The sequence below is a fragment of the Micromesistius poutassou genome, assembly GCF_964030765.1.
Source record: "Micromesistius poutassou genome assembly, chromosome: 13".
In the NCBI taxonomy this organism is placed as follows: domain Eukaryota; kingdom Metazoa; phylum Chordata; class Actinopteri; order Gadiformes; family Gadidae; genus Micromesistius; species Micromesistius poutassou.
In genome coordinates, this window is record NC_140283.1 from 1,720,613 (window position 1) to 1,746,967 (window position 26,355).

At 46.8% G+C, this 26,355-nt stretch overlaps 1 protein-coding gene across 1 annotated transcript in view; it reads right to left on the reverse strand.

Moving 5' to 3' along the window:
* Window positions 1–5,619: 5,619 nt before the first annotated feature.
* magi2b (membrane associated guanylate kinase, WW and PDZ domain containing 2b) overlaps window positions 5,620–26,355 on the reverse strand; it is a 110,439-nt gene continuing 89,703 nt past the window's right edge. Inside the window, exons 15-20 of the mRNA XM_084477797.1 lie at window positions 23,174–23,359; window positions 20,079–20,454; window positions 16,781–17,036; window positions 16,312–16,455; window positions 15,609–15,747; window positions 5,620–8,584 (exon numbers count right to left, since the gene is read on the reverse strand). Of these exons, the coding sequence (XP_084333923.1) occupies window positions 7,914–8,584; window positions 15,609–15,747; window positions 16,312–16,455; window positions 16,781–17,036; window positions 20,079–20,454; window positions 23,174–23,359 (1,772 nt within the window). The 3' untranslated portion in view covers window positions 5,620–7,913. The remainder of the gene's footprint in view (window positions 8,585–15,608; window positions 15,748–16,311; window positions 16,456–16,780; window positions 17,037–20,078; window positions 20,455–23,173; window positions 23,360–26,355) is intronic.

Below are 26,355 nucleotides of genomic sequence, written 5' to 3' on the forward strand. Positions count from 1 at the left end.
ATAGTTCATGTATGATGCTTTCTCTTAATAGTTCATGTACGATGCTTTCTCTTAATAGTTCATGTACGATGCTTTCTCTTAATAGTTCATGTATGATGCTTTCTCTTAATAGTTCATGTACGATGCTTTCTCTTAATAGTTCATGTATGATGCTTTCTCTTAATAGTTCATGTATGATGCTTTCTCTTAATAGTTCATGTATGATGCTTTCTCTTAATAGTTCATGTATGATGCTTTCTCTTAATAGTTCATGTAGGATGCTTTCTCTTAATAGTTCATGTATGATGCTTTCCCTTAATAGTTCATGTATGATGCTTTCTCTTAATAGTTCATGTATGATGCTTTCTCTTAATAGTTCATGTATGATGCTTTCTCTTAATAGTTCATGTATGATGCTTTCTCTTAATAGTTCATGTACGATGCTTTCTCTTAATAGTTCATGTATGATGCTCTCTTAATAGTTCATGTATGATGCTCTCTTAATAGTTCATGTACGATGCTTTCTCTTAATAGTTCATGTATGATGCTTTCTCTTAATAGTTCATGTATGATGCTTTCCCTTAATAGTTCATGTATGATGCTTTCTCTTAATAGTTCATGTATGATGCTCTCTTAATAGTTCATGTATGATGCTTTCTCTTAATAGTTCATGTATGATGCTTTCTCTTAATAGTTCATGTATGATGCTTTCCCTTAATAGTTCATGTATGATGCTTTCTCAGTAAACGGTAATGAAACAAAAACAAAGGGAGCCCTATGAGCCATTTGTTTAGAATACAAGAATAATCTGATAGGAAGGATGTCATTATTAGGATTGTATTTGAACATCAGTATAAATCACAGTAAATGGTCAAAACAGGAACATAATATATAAAAATATATACAATAAATTGAGAGCCCTCCTCATCCTCATGGTCAAACCGCTTATCCAGGGTCGGGTCGCGGGGGCAGCAGCTCCAGCAGGGGGCCCCAGACTTCCCTTTCCCGGGCCACATAGAGCAGCTCTGACGGAGGGATCCCGAGGCGTTCCCAGGCCAGTGTTGAGATATAATCTCTCTTCCTTCCCACTGGTCGTGCCTGGAACACCTCCCAAGGGAGGCGTCCAGTGGGCATCCCCACCAGATGAACCACCTCCACTGACTCCTTTCTAAGCAGAGGAGCAGCGGCTCTAATCCGAGTTCCTCATGGATGGCTGAGCTTCTCATCCTAGCCCTAAGGGAGACGCCAGCCACCCTCCTGAGCAAACTCATCTCGGCCGCTTGTACCCGCGATCTCGTCCATTGGGTCATCACCCATCCCTCATGACCATAGGTGACAAGGTAACCGGTTCTCTCGTGAAGTGCTGTCCCAATCCCATTTTTACCTATCTGAGCCCATGTGGCCTCACACACTCACTCGCTTAAGTTAATTAGCACCTGAGATCAATTAAGTCTGTGAGTCCTTAGTCCTCAGGGCTCACTTTGGGATTGGCCCATGACTACCAATAACATTCCTATGCTCCTGTACTTCTGGAATGGAGGTGGTTGTTGCGATGTGGCGTCATGATGTATGGCCCCATCGCTCATAATAAGAGAAGACAGAAATCTTTTTCAAGATTCCATCATGTACTCCTTACAGCTGAGGAAGTCCAATTTTAAACTGGGGAACAGGGGACACATGGACACATGGACCATGAACCATGGACACATGGACCATGGACCATGAACCATGGACACATGGACCATGGACCATGAACACATGGACACATGGACACATGGACTATGAACCATAGACACATGGACCATGAACCATGGACACATGGACCATGGACCATGAACACATGGACACATGGACACATGGACCATGGACCATGAACACATGGACACATGGACCATGGACACATGGACCATGAACCATAGACACATGGACCATGGACCATGAACCATGAACCATAGACACATGGACCATGGACCATGAACCATAGACACATGGACCATGGACCATGAACCATAGACACATGGACCATGGACCATGAACCATAGACACATGGACACATGGACCATGAACCATAGACACATGGACCATGGACCATGAACCATAGACACATGGACCATGAACCATAGACACATGGACCATGGACCATAGACACATGGACCATGAACCATGGACACATGGACCATGAACCATAGACACATGGACCATGAACCATAGACACATGGACCATGGACCATGAACCATGGACACATGGACCATGAACCATAGACACATGGACCATGGACCATGAACCATGGACACATGAACCATGGACACATGGATCATGAACCATGTGGACACATGGACCATGAACCATGGACACATGGACCATGAACCATGGACACATGGACCATGGACACATGGACCATGAACCATAGACACATGGACCATGAACCATGGACACATGGACCATGGACCATGAACCATGGACACATGGACACATGGACCATGGACACATGGACCATGAACCATGTGGACACATGGACCATGAACCATGGACACATGGACCATGAACCATGTGGACACATGGACCATGAACCATGGACACATGGACCATGAACCATGGACCATGGACACATGAACCATGGACACATGGACCATGAACCATGGACACATGGATCATGAACCATGTGGACACATGGACCATGAACCATGGACACATGGACCATGAACCATGGACACATGGACCATGGACACATGGACCATGAACCATAGACACATGGACCATGAACCATGGACACATGGACCATGGACACATGGACCATGGACCATGAACCATGGACACATGGACACATGGACCATGGACACATGGACCATGAACCATGTGGACACATGGACCATGAACCATGGACACATGGACCATGAACCATGTGGACACATGGACCATGAACCATGGACACATGGACCATGAACCATGGACCATGGACACATGAACCATGGACACATGGACCATGAACCATGGACACATGGACCATGAACCATAGACACATGGACCATGAACCATGAATCATGGACACATGGACCATGAACCATGGACACATGAATCATGGACACATGGACCATGAACCATGGACACATGAACCATGGACACATGGACCATGAACCATGGACCATGAACCATGGACACATGGATTATTTCACCTTCCTACGCCAATGGACAGGAGGCACTGCTCCAGCACCGCTTTGGACCCATTTTGAGATGATCCAAGGATCAACAATTTTAAACCTTTGTAGTAAAATTAGTGTCCAGAGCTGGTCCAGGTCACCGCAACAACACATTTAACAATACACACTTGTAAAGGATATTGAATGATCATATTGAATATAAGGTTGTGTGAAAAGGATCAACGGCTGGAATGTATGATTCAGAAAAAGTTTCTTTCCGCGTGCAGTCAGTACAAACACTTGAATCAAAGGGTCATCCTGCTGCTTTACACCTGGAACACTAAACAGCCACTATAAATACAATTTATAGCTCATATTTTATATATAATCATTGTCAAATACAAACCTAAACCTGCCGTTTATAATGTCATGTCTACCTAGCTCATAGGTGACAGTAATCAGTTAATGAAGTAATCTTAATGTTCACTCCTCAGAACGGCTCACTGCTCCATGGTTCACTCCTCACTCCTCAGAACGGCTCACTGCTCCATGGTTCACTCCTCACTCCTCAGACAGCTCACTGCTCCATGGTTCACTCCTCACTCCTCAGAACGGCTCACTGCTCCATGGTTCACTCCTCACTCCTCAGAACGGCTCACTGCTCCATGGTTCACTCCTCACTCCTCAGACAGCTCACTGCTCCATGGTTCACTCCTCACTCCTCAGACAGCTCACTGCTCCATGGTTCACTCCTCACTCCTCAGAACGGCTCACTGCTCCATGGTTCACTCCTCACTCCTCAGAACGGCTCACTGCTCCATGGTTCACTCCTCACTCCTCAGACAGCTCACTGCTCCATGGTTCACTCCTCACTCCTCAGACAGCTCACTGCTCCATGGTTCACTCCTCACTAACCCTAAGGTCCAGGCTACTTCCAGAGGTCTACTGATGTTTAGGGTTAGGGTCAGGCTACTTCCTGAGGTCTACTGATGTTTAGGGTTAGGGTCAGGCTACTTCCTGAGGTCTACTGATGTTTAGGGTTAGGGTCAGGCTACTTCCTGAGGTCTACTGATGTTTAGGGTTAGGGTCAGGCTACTTCCTGAGGTCTACTGATGTTTAGGGTTAGGGTCAGGCTACTTCCTGAGGTCTACTGATGTTTAGGGTTAGGGTCAGGCTACTTCCTGAGGTCTACTGATGTTTAGGGTTAGGGTCAGGCTACTTCCTGAGGTCTACTGATGTTTAGGGTTAGGGTCAGGCTACTTCCTGAGGTCTACTGATGTTTAGGGTTAGGGTCAGGCTACTTCCTGAGGTCTACTGATGTTTAGGGTTAGGGTCAGGCTACTTCCTGAGGTCTACTGATGTTTAGGGTTAGGGTCAGGCTACTTCCTGAGGTCTACTGATGTTTAGGGTTAGGGTCAGGCTACTTCCTGAGGTCTACTGATGTTTAGGGTTAGGGTCAGGCTACTTCCTGAGGTCTACTGATGTTTAGGGTTAGGGTCAGGCTACTTCCTGAGGTCTACTGATGTTTAGGGTTAGGGTCAGGCTACTTCCTGAGGTCTACTGATGTTTAGGGTTAGGGTCAGGCTACTTCCTGAGGTCTACTGATGTTTGTTGTGTCTAGATGTCTGCACTTCCTGAAGGGGGATGGAGTAATAATAATGAATGTTATTATTAATTCATAAAAAATAAAATTCATAAAAATAAAATAACGAGCAGGTTAGCCTGCTCGTTAGGGTTAGGGTTAGCCTGCTCGTTAGGGTTAGGATTAGCCTGCTCGTTAGGGTTAGGGTTAGCCTGCTCATTAGGGTTAGCCTGCTCGTTAGCATTGAGCGACTCATGACCGTGCCGAGTGCAGCCGCCATTTTGTATTAACGGTGAAGTCACATGTGTACATTTTGTAATATATTTTTCAAATTAATTTCATATTTCGATTTCTGTAATGGGTTTTATGCACTGTTTATTATGGAGGTTTTGAGTTTGCTGAGGTTAAGTTACTTTGTGCTTGACGGTCATATTTGAGGAAATGAGAAGCATGTTTCAAAACTACACATTCCCTGTAGGTCTGTGTATTTGTTAAATGTTATGTTTTAAGATATTAAATTAAAGTTACCATTGAGCAAACACTATCAATCTGGTGATCATTCCCCCCCTTTTCCGGTGTGTTACATCTGAATGAATTTGTGTGTGTGTGTGTGTGTGTGTGTGTGTGTGTGTGTGTGAGTCTTCCAGGTAATAATATTATATTAATTACATCATAACAATAGCCACAGATTCTCAGTGAATATCTAATAAGGCCAACAGCCCGGTCCATTCCTCCAGTCTGTTGCCATGGTGATTGTGACCCCCCTTCTCCTTCATCTGAAGCCATATGAGGAGAATGACTTAAGACACATCGACTCCATTTTGTTAATTTTAAAAGAATCCTGCAGAGAATATGTTACACCATGTCAACAGTTTATTTGACAATATTTCAGAATACCCTTCAGTAAACAAGATTTTTTTTTTTAGCAAAATGTAATATATGCGTACTATCGCCTTTCATAAAAATATTTGTTCACGTCTTTGAAACTACAGTATCAATGATACAGTAAAGCATATCTGTAGGAATACAGCTGTACAGAGTGGATAATACACGGTCAACACCACAGTTATATTGGATTCAATTGGGACTGGTCAACGTTTTGTCCTTCCATACAAAAGCCGCCCTGGAGCGCTGCTCTGGCCCGGCGGACGCCTCCTTCACACCAACAAGAGTTCAACACAACGCCACAGGAGCGCATGTGGAAGGTCAGAGGTCTGATGATATCAACTGAGACAAAATGTAATACCATGTGGATGTACTGGGAATCACCATATACATTTTATTCACTGTATTTGTACAAGATCTATTTTTGTTCATGGTAGTCTAAAGGTCAGCCTCACAGCTCATCAAAATAAGCTCTAACGAACCACTTGCATATAAGCCAGCTCCAAGCCTTCTGGTTCCCCTGGTGACTGACGTTCACCGGACGCACGCTGGTGATGTCATGCAGCGCTTTGATGTTTCCGTGTTTCTGATAGACTGCCATTCGTTTATGTCTTGACAACAATTATCTAACTGACAAAACAAAAGAGAGTTGTTACTGTCTAGTGACTATTTCAGCTGTAGCATGCATTATGATGGTCAAAGGAAATTATTCTAATGGATGCATTGTTCAAATGCAATAAACAAAAACTGTTGACCTCATGGGAATGGCTCAATTGACACCAATGCTGATATATTTGCACCAATACTGAAGACATTTCTACTATTAAAACGAATTTCCATTCACAAATTCCATTCAGATAGGATAGTGCTTCGTGTCTGAACTCCAGCAAAGAGCCGTTGATGCTTCTAACTAACAAACCCTGCTGGTGTGATTCACAACCGATTGGACGTTCACAATACATTTTAACTTAACATGGACTACTCAACTATTTGGTTATAATTTCTTCTTACTTGTCAATTACTTTCTGTCTGTTTTGTATGACTTCTGTGTAACCTAACAAAATAACAAGCTTGACAACAGTCCTCAGACTGAAGGTTACCTTAGGCTCCATTAGAACCGATTACTGAAGGCTACATGTTGGCCACTTCCTAACAATAGGGGGGGGGGCCTGTGCCACCAGCTCCTCTACCGGACACATGCTTCACAGGTACACCCCCCCTGCTCTGTGTAGAAGTCTGACATCAAACAGAAAAGAAGGTGAACAGAACCCCAATGGTAACAGCGTCAGCTCCAGTAAGGCACTCTGCCCCACCTCCAGACCTCCACCTCCCGCTCCTCTGCTCTCCTCTTCCACAGTGATGTGGTACATGTAGCACAGTAAAAGGCATAGAACTGTTGAATAGAAAGTGGACCCATCCCCCAGCCCCAGACACCAGACCTTAGATGTGTACATGACGGTCTACATGAATGAGTGGTTGATGGGACTTACAGGTAATGCGTTGAGCTAAAGCACACTGTTTTCATTTTTTTCAGCAACTCCTAAATTGAACTTAACTGACCAGAACTATTTTTCGTACATTAATGAACCGAAGGTGTGATGAAGGAGATTCTCTTTAGATGGTAGCGCTAAACAACTGAGTTCCTCAGTACCAACATGGTGGTTTGAGTCCATGCACTATGAGGCGCCCTAGAGGTGAGAAGGTGACTTCACGGTCGTTGATATGTAGATATAGACAAGGCAATGGACGTTTGGATTTTAAAATAATATTTCTTCTCTTTACAATGTGTTTCTATCTGCTAAAAAACACCTGAACATGGGCATATTTTTTGAGTAGATAAAATGTACATATTTTCCACTCACTTTCACATTTACAGTATAAGATATATTGGTAGGCATGTGAAATCTAACGTGTGTCTTGTTAACAGAACCCTCTGTTACTGCCGTTAGGCTCATCTGTCATCCTCACTTCTAGAAGATACATTTTTAGTTTCAAATATCTCTCATAGGCAAGTAGCATTTTCGGAACCAGAAAGCGGTTCACAAATCAATAAGTGTGATTATCGTAGACCACCTCAGCTGCTGGAGGTGTGGGTCAGCGCTGTAGGCTGTATTCTTCAAGGGCTCTGAGGCTCCCTCTGCTTTAAGGTGGTCGGTGTTATCATCTTGTAATAACGAGGAGAGGAGAGGCTGACCCAACATGCTGAGACGGACAGAAGAACCAACCAGAAGAGTTTGTTCTCCTCACTTCAAACCAGACGCCTGTCGGCAGAGGACGTGCTCACAAAGAGTCCACCGGTCTGACCTGGTCCAAACCAGCTAGATCCAGTCTATCTGCTCACGGTGGAGGTCCAGGACCTCAGAGTCCCAGGCAGTCTGTCAGGCCCCGGGGACTTCCAGGGTCCAGGGAAGGCGGTGGAGCTGTGCTCAGTCGAACCCTCCCCGCGTCGAGAGGGGCAGCACGGCCCGCTGGGCCCACCGGACCGCTCTCCTTCCTTGGGAAGCGAATCTCTCGGCTCCAGCCTGTCTGGAAGGTTGCCTGGAGGAGCGCCTCCGTTCACACTCACGTCAACACAGGAGTCCCACAGCCAGGCCGGGCCGGCACCCTGCAGGTCCTGACTCTCACCCCAGGGGGCGCTGGGGTCCCTCTGCAGCGCTCTCAGGCTGACGGTTGTCCCGGGGACGGCTCTGGGTGTCAGAGGCCCGGGCTGGCAGACCCATGTTCCTTCCTCCACTTCCCCGGGCCCTGGTGGGGCTCCTTGGCCCTTGGCGGTGTACCTCTGCTGGGTGGACCTGCCACCCAAAGCCCCTCTCATGGAGCTCTGGTCTGTCAGTGGTGGAGCCTGGCCTGCCATGCACACTCTGACCTCTAGAGGGAGCTGGTGGGGGATGTCAGGGGCAGGATGTGATGAGAACCGCGGGGTGGGAGGACGGGGGTGGAGGGTCACTTCCTGCAGGGCAGGGTGGGCTGTAGGAAGGGGATCCCCGGGGCTGCTGCTGTCTGTCAGGGAAACGCAGGGAAGGAAGCGAGGGAATCAAACACAGACACACACTCAACAAGGGGTCTGGTGCTTATTCCCATGACCCTTACTACGGAAACCCTTTGACACCAAACATCTCACTTCAGAGCTACAACTGAACAACCTTATTCCAATATCTAACATTGAATCATCAATAACTTCAACAATAAATGACTACTGCATTTAAGCATCTCTAACCCTAAGGTGATCATTGATCACTTTTGTGCTAAACCTGATTGTTCCTAGTCTGTCACAGAAATGTTTTAAAGAAATGATTTGTCATGGGAAGAATCACCAAAACATTCAACAGTTGCACCCATGCAGATTAAAAGAGAGAAATAATCAGTTCAACGTGAGGCAGAGATGCAGACTTCCTAACGCATCTTGCCAGGACATCATGCAACATAGAGAGGGGGGCGGGTCCTAGCCTTCAGACCTGAGGCAGAGCCGAGGCAGAGCCCTGACCAGGACTCTGGCACGCCGGCTAGGCTTTCAGCCACCTCTTGAGATTGGAACCAATTCCATAAAAAAGCAAACCCAGGTGTCCTTTGTTGCGCAATTGAACAGCAGTTGCCATGACAACTTCTTCAAGGCTTATTCAAGGCTAATTCAGTGAATTAAAATACAGAATAATTGATGATTTAAAGGTACTTGACAGCATAAGTGCCAATAACAGAAGCTGGTATTATCTTTAGAAGTGTTTTTATATCTTTATAGGTAAAGGGAATACACTTGGAATATAGTCAACTGGGTCATTTGAACTAGGTTATTGTTTTACCGCTGCTAGTTTAACTAACCTATTAACACTGTATTCAGGACATTAACAGTTGAAGAGGTGTGTGTTTGCTTGTGGAGAATAAATCCTATTTTTTACACTCTTGTTCCTGACCAAAACCTTGGACTGTTTAACTCTACACCAGGAGCCCAGCCAACTGACATTCGTATTTTACAGTCCTCTATTTTACATACTGAGAAAGAAATCTAGAACAACTACCTATTTTCATTTCATGTTTGATAAATTGACAAAAAAGTTTGAGAGGTGTATATTGTTGAATAGTTCCTGTAAATTCCTTGCTGTTTTTTCTTTCCACTTTTCATGGTCATGGGCCTTTTGCAGTAATTATTGTGCATGTTTCAAGCCTCAAGTCGGTAGAAAATCTATTATTTTCAATAGAAGGCCTATGCCTTATTATACCATTGTGGCCTGTTGTTGAAGGTGCCCCACAACAGTCTTTGCCTGGGACCCCAAAAACCTAAGTGTGCCCTGGGTGACTAAGAACAGCTATGCATTCATGCTGCACTGACAATGTGCTCACAACGCGGCCTTGGGTCGGAATGGAAGACCAGGAGTTTCTCTCAGAGCTGATTAAATCACCCGTATTTAAGTTGCCCGTTTTCCTCAAATGACACAAGGTTGACCTAAACAGACTTCAAACGGCATTGCTTGTTTTGATGCACACACGCACAGGCGAACAGACACACCTTCAAACACAACACTGCATGCACAGCCAGAAGAAGAGAGGCATGCGGATTGTTCACCAACCGTGTCTTTAGAGTGGCCCATTAGGAAGAAATAGGGCGAGCTTAATGTGTCACCTTTCATGCACATGGACAGGTTGGGAGGTACCATTCCTAAGAGAGGGCGAGTAGAATCTGTTCTAATCATTAGAATCCAAGCAGCAGGTTAAACCAACAGACAGACGGGTTAAACCAACAGACAGAGGGGTTAAACCAACAGACAGGTATCAGGGACAGACTCAGATAGAGAGAGAGAGAGAGAGAGAGAGAGAGAGAGAGAGAGAGAGAGAGAGAGAGGTGAAAACACAGGACTGAAAAAGCCACAGATTCTGTTATTAATAACAGCAAGATTAATCAAACTTAAAAGATGAATTGGTAATGGGGTAGAATTATTTCATAATGTACATAACTTTTATTTTGAGACAAGTGCAATTTTGAAAATGAACAGCGACCAGTCCCACACAGAGTTGATCAGCTAATCATTTGTTACTGATTGATTGTAAACGATGAACCAGCTCATGTGGCATCTGCCCTTAAATCCTTGTGGGCTCCCGTCTCCGTCTCTCAGAGCTCCACAGATTGACCCTGGTTTGAGCTCTGCTCCTGGGGCTTTTCCAAGGAGACGTGTTCCTTTAGTCGGTACACTCTGTGCAGGCTCAGTTGATCCACTTTGTTTGCTTGCTTCCGTGGGCTGCAGCACGCTGTGTGCCAATTAGTTTCATATCTGGCAACCCGGGGTACTCAGCGAATAATGAACACAAAGGCCAAAACAAAACCAGACTTCCTGAAACAGACATTTCAACGATCCTATTGGCTGTAGCATTGTTGCGGGAGAAGCCAGTATTTTAACTCAGCATGTTTCCTTAATTTCTGCTGACATCATGTCCCAGTGTTTCCCTTACAGACCGATGTGTGGCGCAGCGCCACAGATTCAACAACGAGCGCCACACATTGATTCCTCTTTTTTTAATTGAACGCGATTTTTAAGTATAAATATCTCACGCTCTCACAACAAATGTCACGCCATGAAAAGAAAAATACCCGTTGCCAACCCTGCAGGGTGGCACCACACACTGCTACCTGTCTGTGGGAAACACTGTGTCTTCTCATGGTTTAATACAGTGAATGTGTTACATATAGCGCCTTGAAAGTGCCTGTGAACCAAAAATTATTTTTATTTTAAACATGCTAGTATATCTATGATCTTAAACATTGCAATCCTTCATTTTGTCATTTGTCACTGTTACAAAAACACTCATAAGCAAACCGCTGGAAAGTCTGAGAGTTTTTGTCAGACAACCAGAGTTTGTTCTACTCTGCGCTGCCTCTGGTCCCATCAGGCTGAGGGCTGCTGAGGAGTGTGTGTGTGTGTGTGTGTGTGTGTGTGTGTGTGTGGATGTGAGGAGTGTGTGTGTGTGTGTGTGTGTATGTGTGTGGATGTGAGGAGTGTGTGTGTGTGTGTGTGTGTGGATGTGAGGAGTGTGTGTGTGTGTATGTGTGTGTGGATGTGAGGAGTGTGTATGTGTGTGTGGATGTGAGGAGTGTGTGTGTGTGTGGATGTGAGGAGTGTGTGGATGTGAGGAGTGTGTGTGTGTGTGGATGTGAGGAGTGTGTGGATGTGAGGGGTGTGTGTGGATGTGTCCTGGCTGAGGGGTGTGTGTGGATGTGTCCTGGCTGAGGGGTGTGTGTGGATGTGTCCTGGCTGAGGGGTGTGTGTGGATGTGTTTTGCTGAGGGGTGTGTGTGGATGTGTTCTGCTGAGGGGTGTGTGTGGATGTGAGGGGTGTGTGTGGATGTGTTCTGCTGAGGGGTGTGTGTGGATGTGTCCTGGCTGAGGGGTGTGTGTGGATGTGTTTTGCTGAGGGGTGTGTGTGGATGTGTTCTGCTGAGGGGTGTGTGTGGATGTGAAAAGTAGTGGTTACATGACGGTATAACACCAAGGTGTGCGTCAGATTTCACTACAACGCCCACTGCACCGTGTTGTGAGATTATACAACACGGTGTAGTTATACCAGGGGTCATTTTTACTACGGGGCGTTCAGAGAACGTTGATTGGTCAAGCAGACATTTAGGACTTGCTCCAATGGGCATGAAGGCCCACTTAGCACCCATATGAATATTACAGACCGATCCAAACCATAACGGTGCTACTAGCTTAATGATGCACTGAACTGTGTTCATGTAGGGTATTTATTCAGTTTGGAAATCCCACAATCTCAAGAAACATTAAGCTCAAGTTGGTTGGCAACAGGGTCTAGAAAGCACTTCTAGTGCTGTTCCTAAGGTACGAGGTCTGCGTTGTAGGAGGACGTGATGTGTTTAACTTTTCAGAGTGAATTGCCCCAAACTTCATTGCCCATGACTACATTCTGATGATATAATTGTTCAGTCGGTCACCATTGTTTAATGGCAATATTACTACAGCACTTGTTCCACTCACTGAAGCAAATACACACTCGTGATGATGATAACACTCAATGTAACAAAATTGGGCCTTTTAGAATAAGAAGGCCTATCGTAGGGTTAGGGTTAGTCACGATGTTCCAGTGTTGGTCCAGGATCACGACGCTCAGGGTCAATCGGTTCCTTTTAAAGTCCCCTAATTACTAATTATTTACCAGGTAAATATATGGTCAATTATAATATCAGATATTTACCACTGAAATAAGTAGGTAAATATAGAGAAACTACAGCTGAAATACTAGAACAAGCTATTACCCATCCACTCAACCAAGTAGCGTGTGGTAGTGACTGCGTCATAACGCAGATATAGATGCGTACTTCCTAGGAAAGTAGGCAACCAATTCTCAGAAACACCTTCTCCATTACCCATTAATTCAAGTTATAACGTACTTATCTAAGGTTTGTTTGGTAACGGCCTGCGTCGAATTATGTATATAGAAAATAAGATGGCACTTTCTTATAAAATACGAGTCTAACCGTCTTTACTAGTTCATGGCTCCTCCTATTTATAGCGGTGTGTCAGGACCCCTGGACCCCTCCCCTCAGGACGGACTCGGAGGAGGAACCTTCACCCCAGGGCGCCCAGCTCCTTAATGCTCAGCACTATTCACATGCTGCAATGCACTTCAGAATTGACGCACTTCATGAAGCACTTTTTCACTCATGTGTTGAATGTTGTTGTTGCGACGTGTGTTGCTTGATTGTGTAGTGTGTGTGTCTGGTGTGTTTGTCGATTATGCAATGTGTGTGTGCTGCTTGTGTTTGTTGAAAAAAATACACCAAACCGAGACTGTGTTTTCCAGACGAGGCTTTTGGTATTTACGGCATCCCTAATACTGTTTTGTGAACTCCGAAATTATTCTACGAAGGATTCAGCAAGCCGTATTCTCTGCGGGGAAAAGGAAACAATCCTTCCGCGACATCATAAAAGACAAAGTATGATGAACAACATGAAGAAGAGTGCCGGTGGAGGACATTGCTATGACGTGCTTTAAGTAACACTAGCTTTAGCCCATTAAAGTCAACGCAAGCTAAATATTGTATTGAAGATTTTTTACTTAGTAACAATGCAAAACATACAGGGTTATTGCATGAAAACGGAATAACCATTTACAAGGTAAGAGCCTGATAATACCATGGAAACAAGGCTTCATTTTACAGCACAGCTGCAGCATACTGTGTAAATTGTGAAAACATCTTCAAGAAGGTACCGTTTATTTAAAAAGAAGAGCCGTGACGCTAGAGGGATAGGGTTCCTGTGGAGGTTCTTACAGGTATTGATGAAGTTAAGGCCATAGCTTCTAGGGTAAATGGAATAAACCCTCTAGAAATGGATTGAGCCATGAACAATAACTATTTAAGCAAGTGATTTACTAGAAAGTACCATCCTGATTTCTAGATCGCATATAATTAAACTTGGGTTGTTACCAAAATAAACTTTGGATAACTACATAGTAACTTGAATTGATGGATAATAGAGAAGGCGTTTCAAAGAATTGGTTGTCTACTTTCCCTGGAAGAACGCAATTAAATCTGCATTATTAACAACCTAAAACAGTCAAATACACATAACTTAGTTGAGTTGATAAGATTAAAGTGGAGGTTTGTCTTATTCTCTTCGTATTTATAGTAGTAATTAACTGATGATATATTATAATCTACAATATATTGACCTGGTATGAAACATCTTCAGGCACTCTGCAACGAGCCAGTAAACACAACCACAACATTCTCTCCAATGTTCTGAAACTGTTGTTAGAAACTTTACTGCAACATTAAAAATAAAGTATCTTTATTTTGTGAAAAAATAGGGAAATATCCAGAAGGGAGAGCAGAGAGAGGGTGAAGGAGAGGCAACGAGGAGAGGGGATCTAGAGGCTATCAAATGAAGGAATACTAAGGCATTCTGGGGAGCAGAGTCTAGAGCTAAAGCTAACAAGTGGGGAGCAGAGTCTAGAGCTAAAGCTAACGAGTGGGGAGCAGAGTCTAGAGCTAAAGCTAATGAGTGGGGAGCAGAGTCTAGAGCTAAAGCTAACAAGTGGGGAGCAGAGTCTAGAGCTAAAGCTAACGAGTGGGGAGCAGAGTCTAGAGCTAAAGCTAATGAGTGGGGAGCAGAGTCTAGAGCTAAAGCTAACAAGTGGGGAGCAGAGTCTAGAGCTAAAGCTAACGAGTGGGGAGCAGAGTCTAGAGCTAAAGCTAATGAGTGGGGAGCAGAGTCTAGAGCTAAAGCTAACAAGTGGGGAGCAGAGTCTAGAGCTAAAGCTAACGAGTGGGGAGTAGAGTCTAGAGCTAAAGCTAACAAGTGGGGAGCAGAGTCTAGAGCTAAAGCTAACGAGTGGGGAGCAGAGTCTAGAGCTAAAGGTAGCAGAGGGGTCTAGAGCTGAAGGTAGCAGAGGGGTCTAGAGCTGAAGGTAGCAGAGCGGTCTAGAGCTGAAGGTAGCAGAGCAGTCTAGAGCTGAAGGCAGCAGAGGGGTCTAGAGCTGAAGGTAGCAGAGGGGTCTAGAGCTGAAGGTAGCAGAGCGGTCTAGAGCTGAAGGTAACGAGGAGAGGGGTCTAGAGCTGAAGGTAGCAGAGGGGTCTAGAGCTGAAGGCAGCAGAGGGGTCTAGAGCTGAAGGTAGCAGAGGGGTCTAGAGCTGAAGGTAGCAGAGGGGTCTAGAGCTGAAGGTAGCAGAGCGGTCTAGAGCTGAAGGTAGCAGAGGGGTCTAGAGCTGAAGGCAGCAGAGGGGTCTAGAGCTGAAGGTAGCAGAGCGGTCTAGAGCTGAAGGTAGCAGAGGGGTCTAGAGCTGAAGGTAGCAGAGGGGTCTAGAGCTGAAGGTAGCAGAGCGGTCTAGAGCTGAAGGTAGCAGAGGGGTCTAGAGCTGAAGGTAGCAGAGGGGTCTAGAGCTGAAGGTAGCAGCAGAGGGGTCTAGAGCTGAAGGTAGCAGAGCGGTCTAGAGCTGAAGGTAGCAGAGGGGTCTAGAGCTGAAGGTAGCAGCAGAGGGGTCTAGAGCTGAAGGTAGCAGAGCGGTCTAGCGGCTGGCTCACCGTAGTCGGGCACCTGTCCCGAGCCTCTCTTGAGCAACAGGCGCACGCGGCGCCCCCCCGCCTTGATGAGCTCGATGGCGCGGGCGTGGGTCATGTCGCGCGTGCTGTCCCCGTTGATCTCGATGATCTGATCCCCCACCTGTGGGGGCAAGGGACGCAGGCAGTGTGTGTGTGTGTGTGTGTGTGTGTGTGTGTGTGTGTGTGTGTGTGTGTGTGTGTGTGTGTGTGTGTGTGTGTGTGTGTGTGTGTGTGTGTGTGTGTGTGTGTGTGAACAAAGGAGGCACAAAGGAAGGGTGAAGTAAAGGATATAGGACGTTAAAAAGAGGAAGATATAGAGAAAGCGTGTGTATACAATGTTTCTCTTTTGTTGGATAGAGAGACAGATAAAGAGAGACAAAAGCGAAACCTTTATTGGTTTCGCTTTTGTCAACAGCGGCCCTGTGCATTTTTTTAATTTCCTCCTGAGAAGCAGGAGTTGATTTTTTTTTAATGTTTGAGCTGAAATCTTGCTCTGCTTCAAATTAATATTCTGGAACTTTAATCAGCTTTTGGGTTCAGATTTCACATACACCTGACATAGAGAGAGAAGGAGTTAGAGAGGGAGAGAGAGAGAGACACAGATAAAGAAACAGAGGAGTGATGGAGACATACAGAGATAGAGAGAGATATGTGTGAGAGCGAGAGTCATCCAATCCCGACTCACCCTCATGCGTCCGTTGCGGATGGCCGGCCCGTCCTCAGCAAGTCGCAGGACAAACAGGTCCATCTTGTACTCTCTTCCCCCGCGTATACTGAAGCCGAAACCCTTCAAGCTCTTCTCCAGCTCCACAGTGAAGTAGTCATAGTCCTGCAGTCCAGAAACCACCACCAGGTGAGCACTATGACAACCACTGGAACCACCACCAGGTGAGCACTATGACAACCACTGGAACCACCACCAGGTGAGCACTATGACAACCACTGGAACCACCACCAGGTGAGCACTATGACAACCACTGGAACCACCACCAGGTGAGCACTATGACAACAACTAGGGATCCTTCAACCTTTTGACCACATTTGAACACTAAGAGTAGTGTTAATGGTTTGAGTGCTGAATCACGCCCCACACCTTCAGAAAATGAGCTGATCCACTAAAACTGTTCAGCGGATCAAGGAGGTGTCTTTCCTACCTGGGGTCTGAAATCAGCAGGGAGCCCCAGAGGGAAGGGGGTGGCAGCGCCATGCTGCCTGAACTCCAGCAAGCCAGGCGGCTGGCGGTAGTCGACGGGCGGCTGGCGGTAGTCTACTGGGGGCTGGCGGTAGTCTACTGGCGGCTGGCGGTAGTCGACTGGCGGCTGGCGGTAGTCTACTGGGGGCTGGCGGTAGTCTGTGAACGGTGGCTGCCGTATGTCAGGCTTTACATCCTGTCTCGCCTTCACCTCTGACCTGTAGCGGCACCAAGGAAACCATTCACTTATAGGCAGCCCCTGACTCCATGGAGAAATCATATGGGCATCAAAGTACCACTGAACACACAAGAAGAAGGCGCATCGGGGTTAGTAGTTGATTCATGCTGGTGATACTTTCTCAAAATGTTGCATTTTAGCTTGCATGGTATGGAACCATGATATGGTTCTGACAGTTAACATGTGATTCACATGGAATGCAGACGTTAGCTTAATCCTTCGGTTAATGGAGAAGAGATTATTAAGAACAACCTGGTAACGGAAAAGCTTTAAACATAGACCCATCCAAGTCGTGTCAGTCAGACTACATATGATTTTTTACACAGAAGAACGAGAGTTAGGATGCAACTACGGTTCTATGAACTCTAACTCCAACTCCAGAGGCAGTGCTTCAGCCCTGGACGTATCCCTCTCGTGCACGTGCAGGTTGAGTGTGTTACCAACGTAGCCACGTTGTGACCCTGGATGACGCAGGGCGCTATCCACTACAGCATAAATGCCCCCGTCACCTTGAAGTTAGTCCCTTCAGAATCTTTCAGATTCTGAGTCATCCGAAATTCATTGAACCGTAGTTACCTGGGTAACTCTCGTTCTATTTCATTCCGACACAGGGGCAGCACTGCACAGGAGCAGTGCACTGCACAGGGGCAGTGCAGCACTGGAGGAATCCTGCCCCCCCTCACTGAGAGCTGGCTGCCGGCAGGACAGCTGCAGCCACAGCGTGGAGGGCAGCAACATTTATTTTTAAATTTATTGTATCAAAGTGCCTCACACACACATGAAAAGACATGAGAATACAATTGAGGATTGAAACATTGTGGTCCTCACATAAAACATCAGGACAAGACAAGACCCTCACAGAGTGTGAGGACCCTGTAGAACCTGGCGACAGTGCACGGTGAATCCCAGGTCGCCGCCGCACACATGTCCTCTAGAGGTACACCCCTCAACGCCGCCCAGGATGCAGAGACACTCCCGGTGGAACGGCATTTGACGTTAAAGGGCACGGGCAGGCCCTTGGTCTTGTATGTCTCAGAGATGGCTTCCACACTGCAGTTGGACAGCCTCTGTTTGGACAAGGCGTGGCCCCTCCTGTGTCCGACATAGCAGACATTTCTGCAGTGACGCGTCATTTAGGTTCTGGGCTGTGGGATCTGCCCTGAAACCTGCATGGACTGGGAAAGGGCCAGTATCAGGTGGTGAAGGGAGTTCCCAACGTGGCCCATAAGAGCAGCGGCGTCACAGCTCCTCGTACTCAGATCATCTTTTATGCGGCACTGAGACCTTGGCCAGCGGGCCGTAAAACCTCCTCCAGGGACACTATGAAGGTTAAGAGCTCCTCCAGGGACACTATGAAGGTTAAGACCTCCTCCAGGGACACTATGAAGGTTAAGACCTCCTCCAGGGACACTATGAAGGTTAAGACCTCCTCCAGGGACACTATGAAGGTTAAGACCTCCTCCAGGGACACTATGAAGGTTAAGACCTCCTCCAGGGACACTATGAAGGTTAAGACCTCCTCCAGGGACACTATGAAGGTTAAGACCTCCTCCAGGGACACTATGAAGGTGGCCGCCGCCGGCTCCCAGCCCGCGGCACTCTGCATCCTGCACGGCAGCAAAGGCCCTGCTGTCTCTGGAGTGATAAGAGAAGCGCCTAGGGCCTCTTCCAGCCCAAAGCGTGCCAGTGCTAAGCACATCCCTGCCTGTGCCCTAAGCAGGCCAGCCTCAGAAGCGACTCTGGTGCCCTGCGTCCGCTCTGAATCAGAATACGATATCTGGGAGGCAGGTCACGCCTCCTCCTGCTCTGCCCCCCGCCTCCTCAACATGACTGCAGGAGCCTCTGTTGGACAGAACGCTGTGGGGGTAGGCTCGGCTGGGGAGTTTCTTTCGAGCTGCAGATTAAGCAGTAGGGCTTTACTCTGGGCGAACTCTGATGTTACGGCGTCCACCCTGGTCGCCACCCTCCTAGGTGTTTTTTTCCGTGGGGGGGCACCCCCAGTCTCCCAGCGATGTCCTGGGCCGGGTGTAAGAGCCGCCTATCACAAAGGAGAGCCTCCACCTCATCTAGCCTGGCTAACTTCATAGTCCTTGGCATGAACCTGCAGTTCATGCATGTTGTGTCTGACAGCCCCTCCCTCAAGTGTTCCACACCGAAGCACACAGGGCACTCAAAGTGGCCATCGTCCGTCTGAAGTGGGACCATGCAGGCGTTACAGAAATGGGACCCCAACATCTCATGACGGGAGCGATACCAAGCCCACCGTTCTGTCAGTCTATGGGCGCAATAATCTCCCGGCTCTGTACCGAGCCGGCTAGTCGTGGTCTTGGAACACTCTTGCTGAAGCCCACTTTTTCTCTGGTCTGCGGAGGAACTCTTTCGAGCCTATAACTGTCTGTTGGCACAACAACACCTGGGCTCTGTGCCGACCCTTGGACCTTAAGGCCTAGGAGCGGGGAACACTCCGATTATGCATTATCTATTATGTTACATTATGCGGTACATCCAGTGCTGAAGCACTGCCTCAGGCGTTCAGTAGGAATGAAATATAAATACTTTGACAGATTTACAGAAAATAACTTGAAATAACTAAATCCCTGTAAAATTATGGACATTATCTGACAATTCACAATTGGGTTGTGAATTATCAGATAATGTCTGTAATTTTAGTTAAGTCTAAGTATTATGCCAAACATTATGAAATGAGTATTATTTAAATTTTCTTAAATTACATTTAAGAAAATTAAATAATAAAATGGATGTAAAATTACAAAATGAACTATCAATTATTATTTAAAGGTTTATGTCCATACTAACTATTAAACGTTTTTGTTTGTTTTGTTAAGTCAAATCTTAATAAATTTACATTCAAACTGTGTAATTCTTGATTGTTTACAAAACTAAGAGAGCGAGCCGTCAGCAGGCCAGCGAGAAGTGAATAAAGACCTAGAAAGATACAATCATCTGTGTGTGTGTGTGTGTGTGTGCGTGCGTGCGTGCGTGCGTGTGTGTGTGTCCTCACCTGCCGTCGTGCAGGTAGAGCTGGGGTACCCCTCCCGGGGGCTGGGTGCCCGGGCTCTGGTGCGAGGCCCCGGGGGCGGCGGGCTGGCCGGCTCCGGGGGGGGCAGCGGCCTGCGGGGGCCCCGGGGGCGGTGGCGGGCCGGCCTGACCGGGGCCTGGAGCGGGACCTGCCGGGGGGCCGGGGGGCTGGGAGGGGGTCTGCACGGGCGGGGTCTGGACGGCGGCCTGGACGGGGGTCTGACCGGGGGGAGGAGGGGTGGTCTGGCCTGGCTGGGGGTCCGTGGGCCCAGACGGGGCTGCAGGGCTGGGCTGGGCCTGGGGACTCTGCTTCTGGGTCATGGGGCTCTGCTTCTCAGAGCTGGGGCCAGAATGGGGATCTGCAATAGAGTGAACCACTCATCACTAGGCCTCTAACTCAGTAGAGTGAACCACTCATCACCAGGCCTCTAACTCAGTAGAGTGAACCACTCATCACTAGGCCTCTAACTCAGTAGAGTGAACCACTCATCACCAGGCCTCTAACTCAGTAGAGTGAACCACTCATCACTAGGCCTCTAACTCAGTAGAGTGAACCACTCATCACTAGGCCTCTAACTCAGTAGAGTGAACCACTCATCACTAGGCCTCTAACTCAGTAGAGTGAACCACTCATCACTAGGCCTCTAACTCAGTAGAGTGAACCACTCATCACTAGGCCTCTAACTCAGTAGAGTGAACCACTCATCACTAGGCCTCTAACTCAGTAGAGTGAACCACTCATCACTAGGCCTCTAACTCAGTAGAGTGAACCACTCATCACTAGGCCTCTAACTCAGTAGAGTGAACCACTCATCACTAGGCCTCTAACTCAGTAGAGTGAACCACTCATCACTAGGCCTCTAACTCAGTAGAGTGAACCACTCATCACTAGGCCTCTAACTCAGTAGAGTGAACCACTCATCACTAGGCCTCTAACTCAGTTATCCTCCACAGTAACATACCCAAAGTAAATAGAGGACATCTCCACAACTGTAAGGGCTGTAATATGTGATCTTGGTACCAAAAGGAGGAGCACACCAGTGAGATTGTTGAGCACGTGAAATAATCAATGTGGATTATATTTGGTTAGTGAATAAAGTTAGAACACAGCACAAGATTTAATTTCTGCCCGAAATAAATGTCATGTTTTAGAGTGAATACCAGGTAGTCATTATCAGTTGGTAGCCCTATAGTACAATATACTATATACTATACTATATACCTATAGTACTATAGGGCCATAGCACAACACCTGATGAGGACCTTGGTCACTATGTGATGCGATGGGACCTTTAAGGCCTGGAAATACTTTCATGTTCCTCACACGTCCGACAGCTGTGGCCGTGAACCTGTCACGCATCCGCCTCCATTCATCTTACAATTGAGGTTCCGCGTCAGTTTGGGGTTCCATGCATGCCGGTTTCCCAATCCACACCACATTCCAGTTGGTGAAGACCAGGAGGCTGACTGGCATCCACCATCAAAACCAAGAAGAAGAAGCTTTTCATCTCTCTCCAACTTTAGCACCATTTCTTTCAGTTCATAGGCTGTCTTTATATTTTTTCATTGAACAATGATAGAAACGTAGGGACGATTTACCCGCACAAACCCTTCAAAATCAGCATTCATTTTGTCATGTTCAGCGACCCGGCGCTTACTCAGTCTGCTTCTGGGCACTGAGGGCTCAGTCACTTGGCTCTGAGGACGCTCACATATGTCGAGGCTCTCCCGCCAGAAGGGCACGGCGACTTTATATATCCGGCTTCAGCTACGAGACATTGATTCATTTGTAAACACTCCATGCTGTTTGAAACGGTGCCAGGACATTGGATTGTCCTTTGATGGCAGTTTGTTGCGATCAAACACAACTTTGAAAAGTTAGGTGTTTGACCACGGTCAGCTTTCATATGACACATTGTTTGTTCAGATAACATGACGTAAAAAGACCGCTATTGCTGTTCATGTACACAGTTATAAAATACATAACTCTTGTTCATACATCAATAAAGTTTTGATTGGGGTGGAAATTGTGTTTCTATATGCGAACAATGCTACACCACACTACAAAAGGTTGAGAATCCAAACATTCTAGGGGTGTGTCACATGAATGCGTTCTCATGTGTTTAAATGCCTTAAGCTGCTTCCACAGCGCCGCGCGGCAACCGCCCTGACAACGCCTCGCTGCCGGAGGGTTCCACGCGGCGTTGTGAAAGGGCCAGGCGTTTTTAAAAGCGGCTGCTGCCGCTGCCGCCGCAAGTTTCAACGCGGGGAAAGCTGAGCGGTAATTCTGGCAAAATCTGTACGCGTTCACGTGGGCGGCAACCGCTTCCTGGTCCAACCGCCGCGGCTGTAACCGCCTCCCCTCTGCCGCCCTCCCCTCACTGAAATGAACGGAGGCGGAGAGTTGCCGCGCGGCGGTGTGCAAACAGCTTTTGAAGGTTTTTGCGGCTGCAGAGCGCTACAGAAAACTTTCCTTTCTGCCTGCAGGCGCAGACGTGCAGGAAGATAATTTCTGAGGGGGTTGCGGGGGGGTTACGGTCCACCTAGAGTTTATAGAAGTCTAAAGATACTATGTTACACAGGCTCTGTATTCTGCAGACCACTCTAGAACTTTACATACTTCCATGTTGTGTTGTAATGCAAGCTGCATTGATTATTGCATTGTTCATAGAAAGTCATATTTGTGACAAAAGCTTTTTCTCTAATTAAATATTAGATAAGGTAATTCATCTGTTGATTGTCTTTAATGATCATCACAAAAGTAGGAAGTGATTAGCAAACTCTGAGTAGCAAATGGAATGGAAATGCACATAAAAATCGATAATCGTTTTAGAATCGAATCGTTGACCTCTGCATCTGAATCTAGTCGTCAGGTGCCAAGAGATTCCCACCCCTCGTACCCTCCTTCCTGTCCCTCCCCAGGGTATTCCTGTCCCTCCCCAGGGTATTCCTCTCCCTCCCCAGGGTATTCCTCTCCCTCCCCAGGGTATTCCTCTCCCTCCCCAGGGTATTCCTCTCCCTCCCCAGGGTATTCCTGTCCCTCCCCAGGGTATTCCTCTCCCTCCCCAGGGTACCCACCTTCCTCCGGGATGATGTGCAGCGTGACGGCCAGCCCGGCGTCCTTGATGAGCTTCACGATGTCGGCGTGGGGCATGCTGATGATGGACTGTCCGTTGACGGCCAGGATGCGGTCGCCCACCTTGAGGCGCCGGCAGCGGTCTGCGGGGCTGGCCTCGATGATACGGCCGATCTTATGTGGCACAGCTGGGATGGAGGGAGAAAAGGTCAACCGCTTCACCTGATGATCTGACCCTAACCACTTCTGACTGAATGTTGACATATGGCGCATTTCCACCGCAGGGTGCGGGTCGGTTCAGTCTGCAAACGTGCGGCACGGGTCGCGTTTCCACCGCCAAAAGTGGGCGTGACCCGGACTGAGCCGTATTGAGCCGTTCTCATCTCGCGGTACTACTCTGTTGAGGTACGTCTGAAAGGGTAACTTCAAGCTACACACGCTGTCCGTTGATTGGTCGACAGAATCGTCCCTTCTGTGCGACAGGGGGAAAATAACAAACAAACTCAGAGGCATTTCTGGACAACGGCGAAAGCTTTGTTTATTGAAGAAAATGTTGCGCAATAGTTTGCGTCCTTCTTGGACGTCCTCCATTGTTGCTCTTTGTTCATTGTGCACGTTCTTCTTTTTCCTTGGATTTATTAGCAGGCTACACTGTGTCGGGCAGCTATGAGGTCACGATGGTTATGTAGTTGCCGTGGCTATTGCGTCTGGGTTAAACCCCGCACACCATAAGGGTACTGTCGTCTTAAACCCCGCACACCATAAGGGTACTGTCGTCTTAAACCCTGCCCACCATAAGGGTACTGGCAGTGGTGGAAATGCGAGCCGTAACTGAGCTGGGCTATACCGCACCCTCACTACTAAGCTGAGGCGTGCTGGGTCCGAAACTCACCAGTGGAAATGCGCCATTTGTATCATCAGGCTTTATGTTAGCAGTAAAGTTAGACCCGCTTCAGCTTAATGTGGGTTGGATATTCATAGGAACCTTCTCATGTTAAAAATAAAGGAATGTCAATGGCTATATTAAAAAGCAGCTTCAAACGTTTGGCAATAAACAGACTAAACAAAAACAAAAAGCTGTGCATTACAGAACAAAAATTCTTGGAGTATTGTGGAAACCTTGTCGAGGATTACATAACATAATCTGAATGATTGAGATGAAACACAGAGAGCTCCACTGAAGTCCAGTCGCTCAATACAACCGTTAAGTCATTTAGCCGTAAGCCTTCAAAAGCCAAACACAAGATTATCACTCCACACTCAAAAACTCTGTTGGCAACAAACATAATTTGTCGCTTGTATCCCTAATGAAAGGATTAATTCTAAAAAGAGCAAAATTTATCAGACAATCTTTGAAGTTATCTAGGTAATGCTGTCGTCGTTGGGAGGATTCTCCTTGTCATTCTGATCCTGAAGTTATCGGTTTGTATTATATATGTATATATATATATATATATATATATTTATTTATTATATATGTATATATACTTGTTCATGGGTTCATGTTTCCTGCATGACAATAAGTATAAACTTGCGTAAAGTAAAGACAATGAGGCTCAGCTATTTAACAGAGTGCATCTGTGCATTTTCCTGTTATTAATGACCATTTGATCAACAAAAATAGTTATTATGCTTGAGTAAAGGAAATCCCAAATGGAAACAAAATAGGTTACAAAAAAGGTATTGTATTTCAACATTGGAACAACAAATGACTGAACATTTGTATAAATCAACCTATTTATAAAAGCAAATATTAATTTGGGATAGGGTAGGGTGGGGTAGGGTGTTTAAATATCAAAGGTCCTTCATTCGCACAAATAAAAAAGTAACTCCAAACTGAGACGAACCATCCCTCCTCTTCCTCTCGCTCTCCATCCTTCACTTCTCGCTATCTCAGAATTCTGAGAAAATTTTTGATGTGAAAAAGTTCTGCCCTGTTTCTCTCCTCTGAATGAGATACCTAAAAATCACCTGACTGCTGATAAGCCTCACCCTGACAGGTGACTTCGGGTACGGTCGATATGAGCTACCTAAGGTATTAGGTAACATGTCAGATTATGTAATCAAACTGTTCGCTTGACCTCATGTAACAGAACAGAATGCATTTCAGATGCATCATCTTATATCCATGAAGCATATCGGTTCGACTGATCCTGGAGAAACAAGGTCAGATCATAACAGGCTTTCTGTCTGAACCCCAAAGTTCTGAGGTGACAAGGCAAACTAATATCAATAATATAATATAATATCATATATCATATAATAATATCAATAATACAGATGGACATGAGCATCTCCCAACATCTCATACACAAGGTCAGGCACGGACCGCCACCTACAACTGATTTGGAAGAGTACAGCAAGTCCAGGTATGCGCTCCGGAGAGCTATTAACAGAGCTAAGAGACAGTACAGGGACAGAGTGGAGTCTGACCTCCAGGGCTCCAACTCAAGACACATGTGGACCGGAGTGAGAACAATAACAGACTGTAAAGGGACAACGAGCGTGGCTGAGGAAGTGTCTCCATCTCTTCCAGATGACCTTAACACCTTCTTTACACGTTTTGAGAGCGACTCCCCGGCTGAGGAAGTACAGAAGGACCAGGAGGACCCCCTGCCCACTAGTACTAACTAGTACTAACTAGTACTAACTAGGGCAGATGTGTGCAAATCCTTCAACAGGATCCACACAAGGCCCCTGGCCCTGAGGGCCTCCCTGGCCCAGCTCTCAGGGTGTGTGCAGATCAGCGGGCCGGTGTGTTTACAGACATTATTCAACACGTCACTGCTCCGGTCTGTTGTCCCCACATGTCTCCAAAAAGTCCACCATCGTTCCCATCCCCAAGATGTCAAATACATCCTGCCTTAACGACTACCGCCCAGTAGCACTCACCTCCATCGTCGTGAAATGCTTTGAGCGGTTAGTCAAATCATTCATCGCCTCCTCCCTCCCTGACTCACTGGACCCCCTGCAGGTCCACAGACGCCACCGCCCTCCCCCTCCTCACTGCACTCTCCCATCTGGATCAGAGGAACACGTATGTGAGAATGCTGTTCATTGACTACAGTTCAGCGTTCAACACCATTGTGCCCTCAAGCTCGCCGTGAAGCTCAGGGACATCGGGCTCAACAGCGCCCTCTGTGACTGGACCCTGAGCCTCCTGACGGGCAGACCCCAGGCAGTG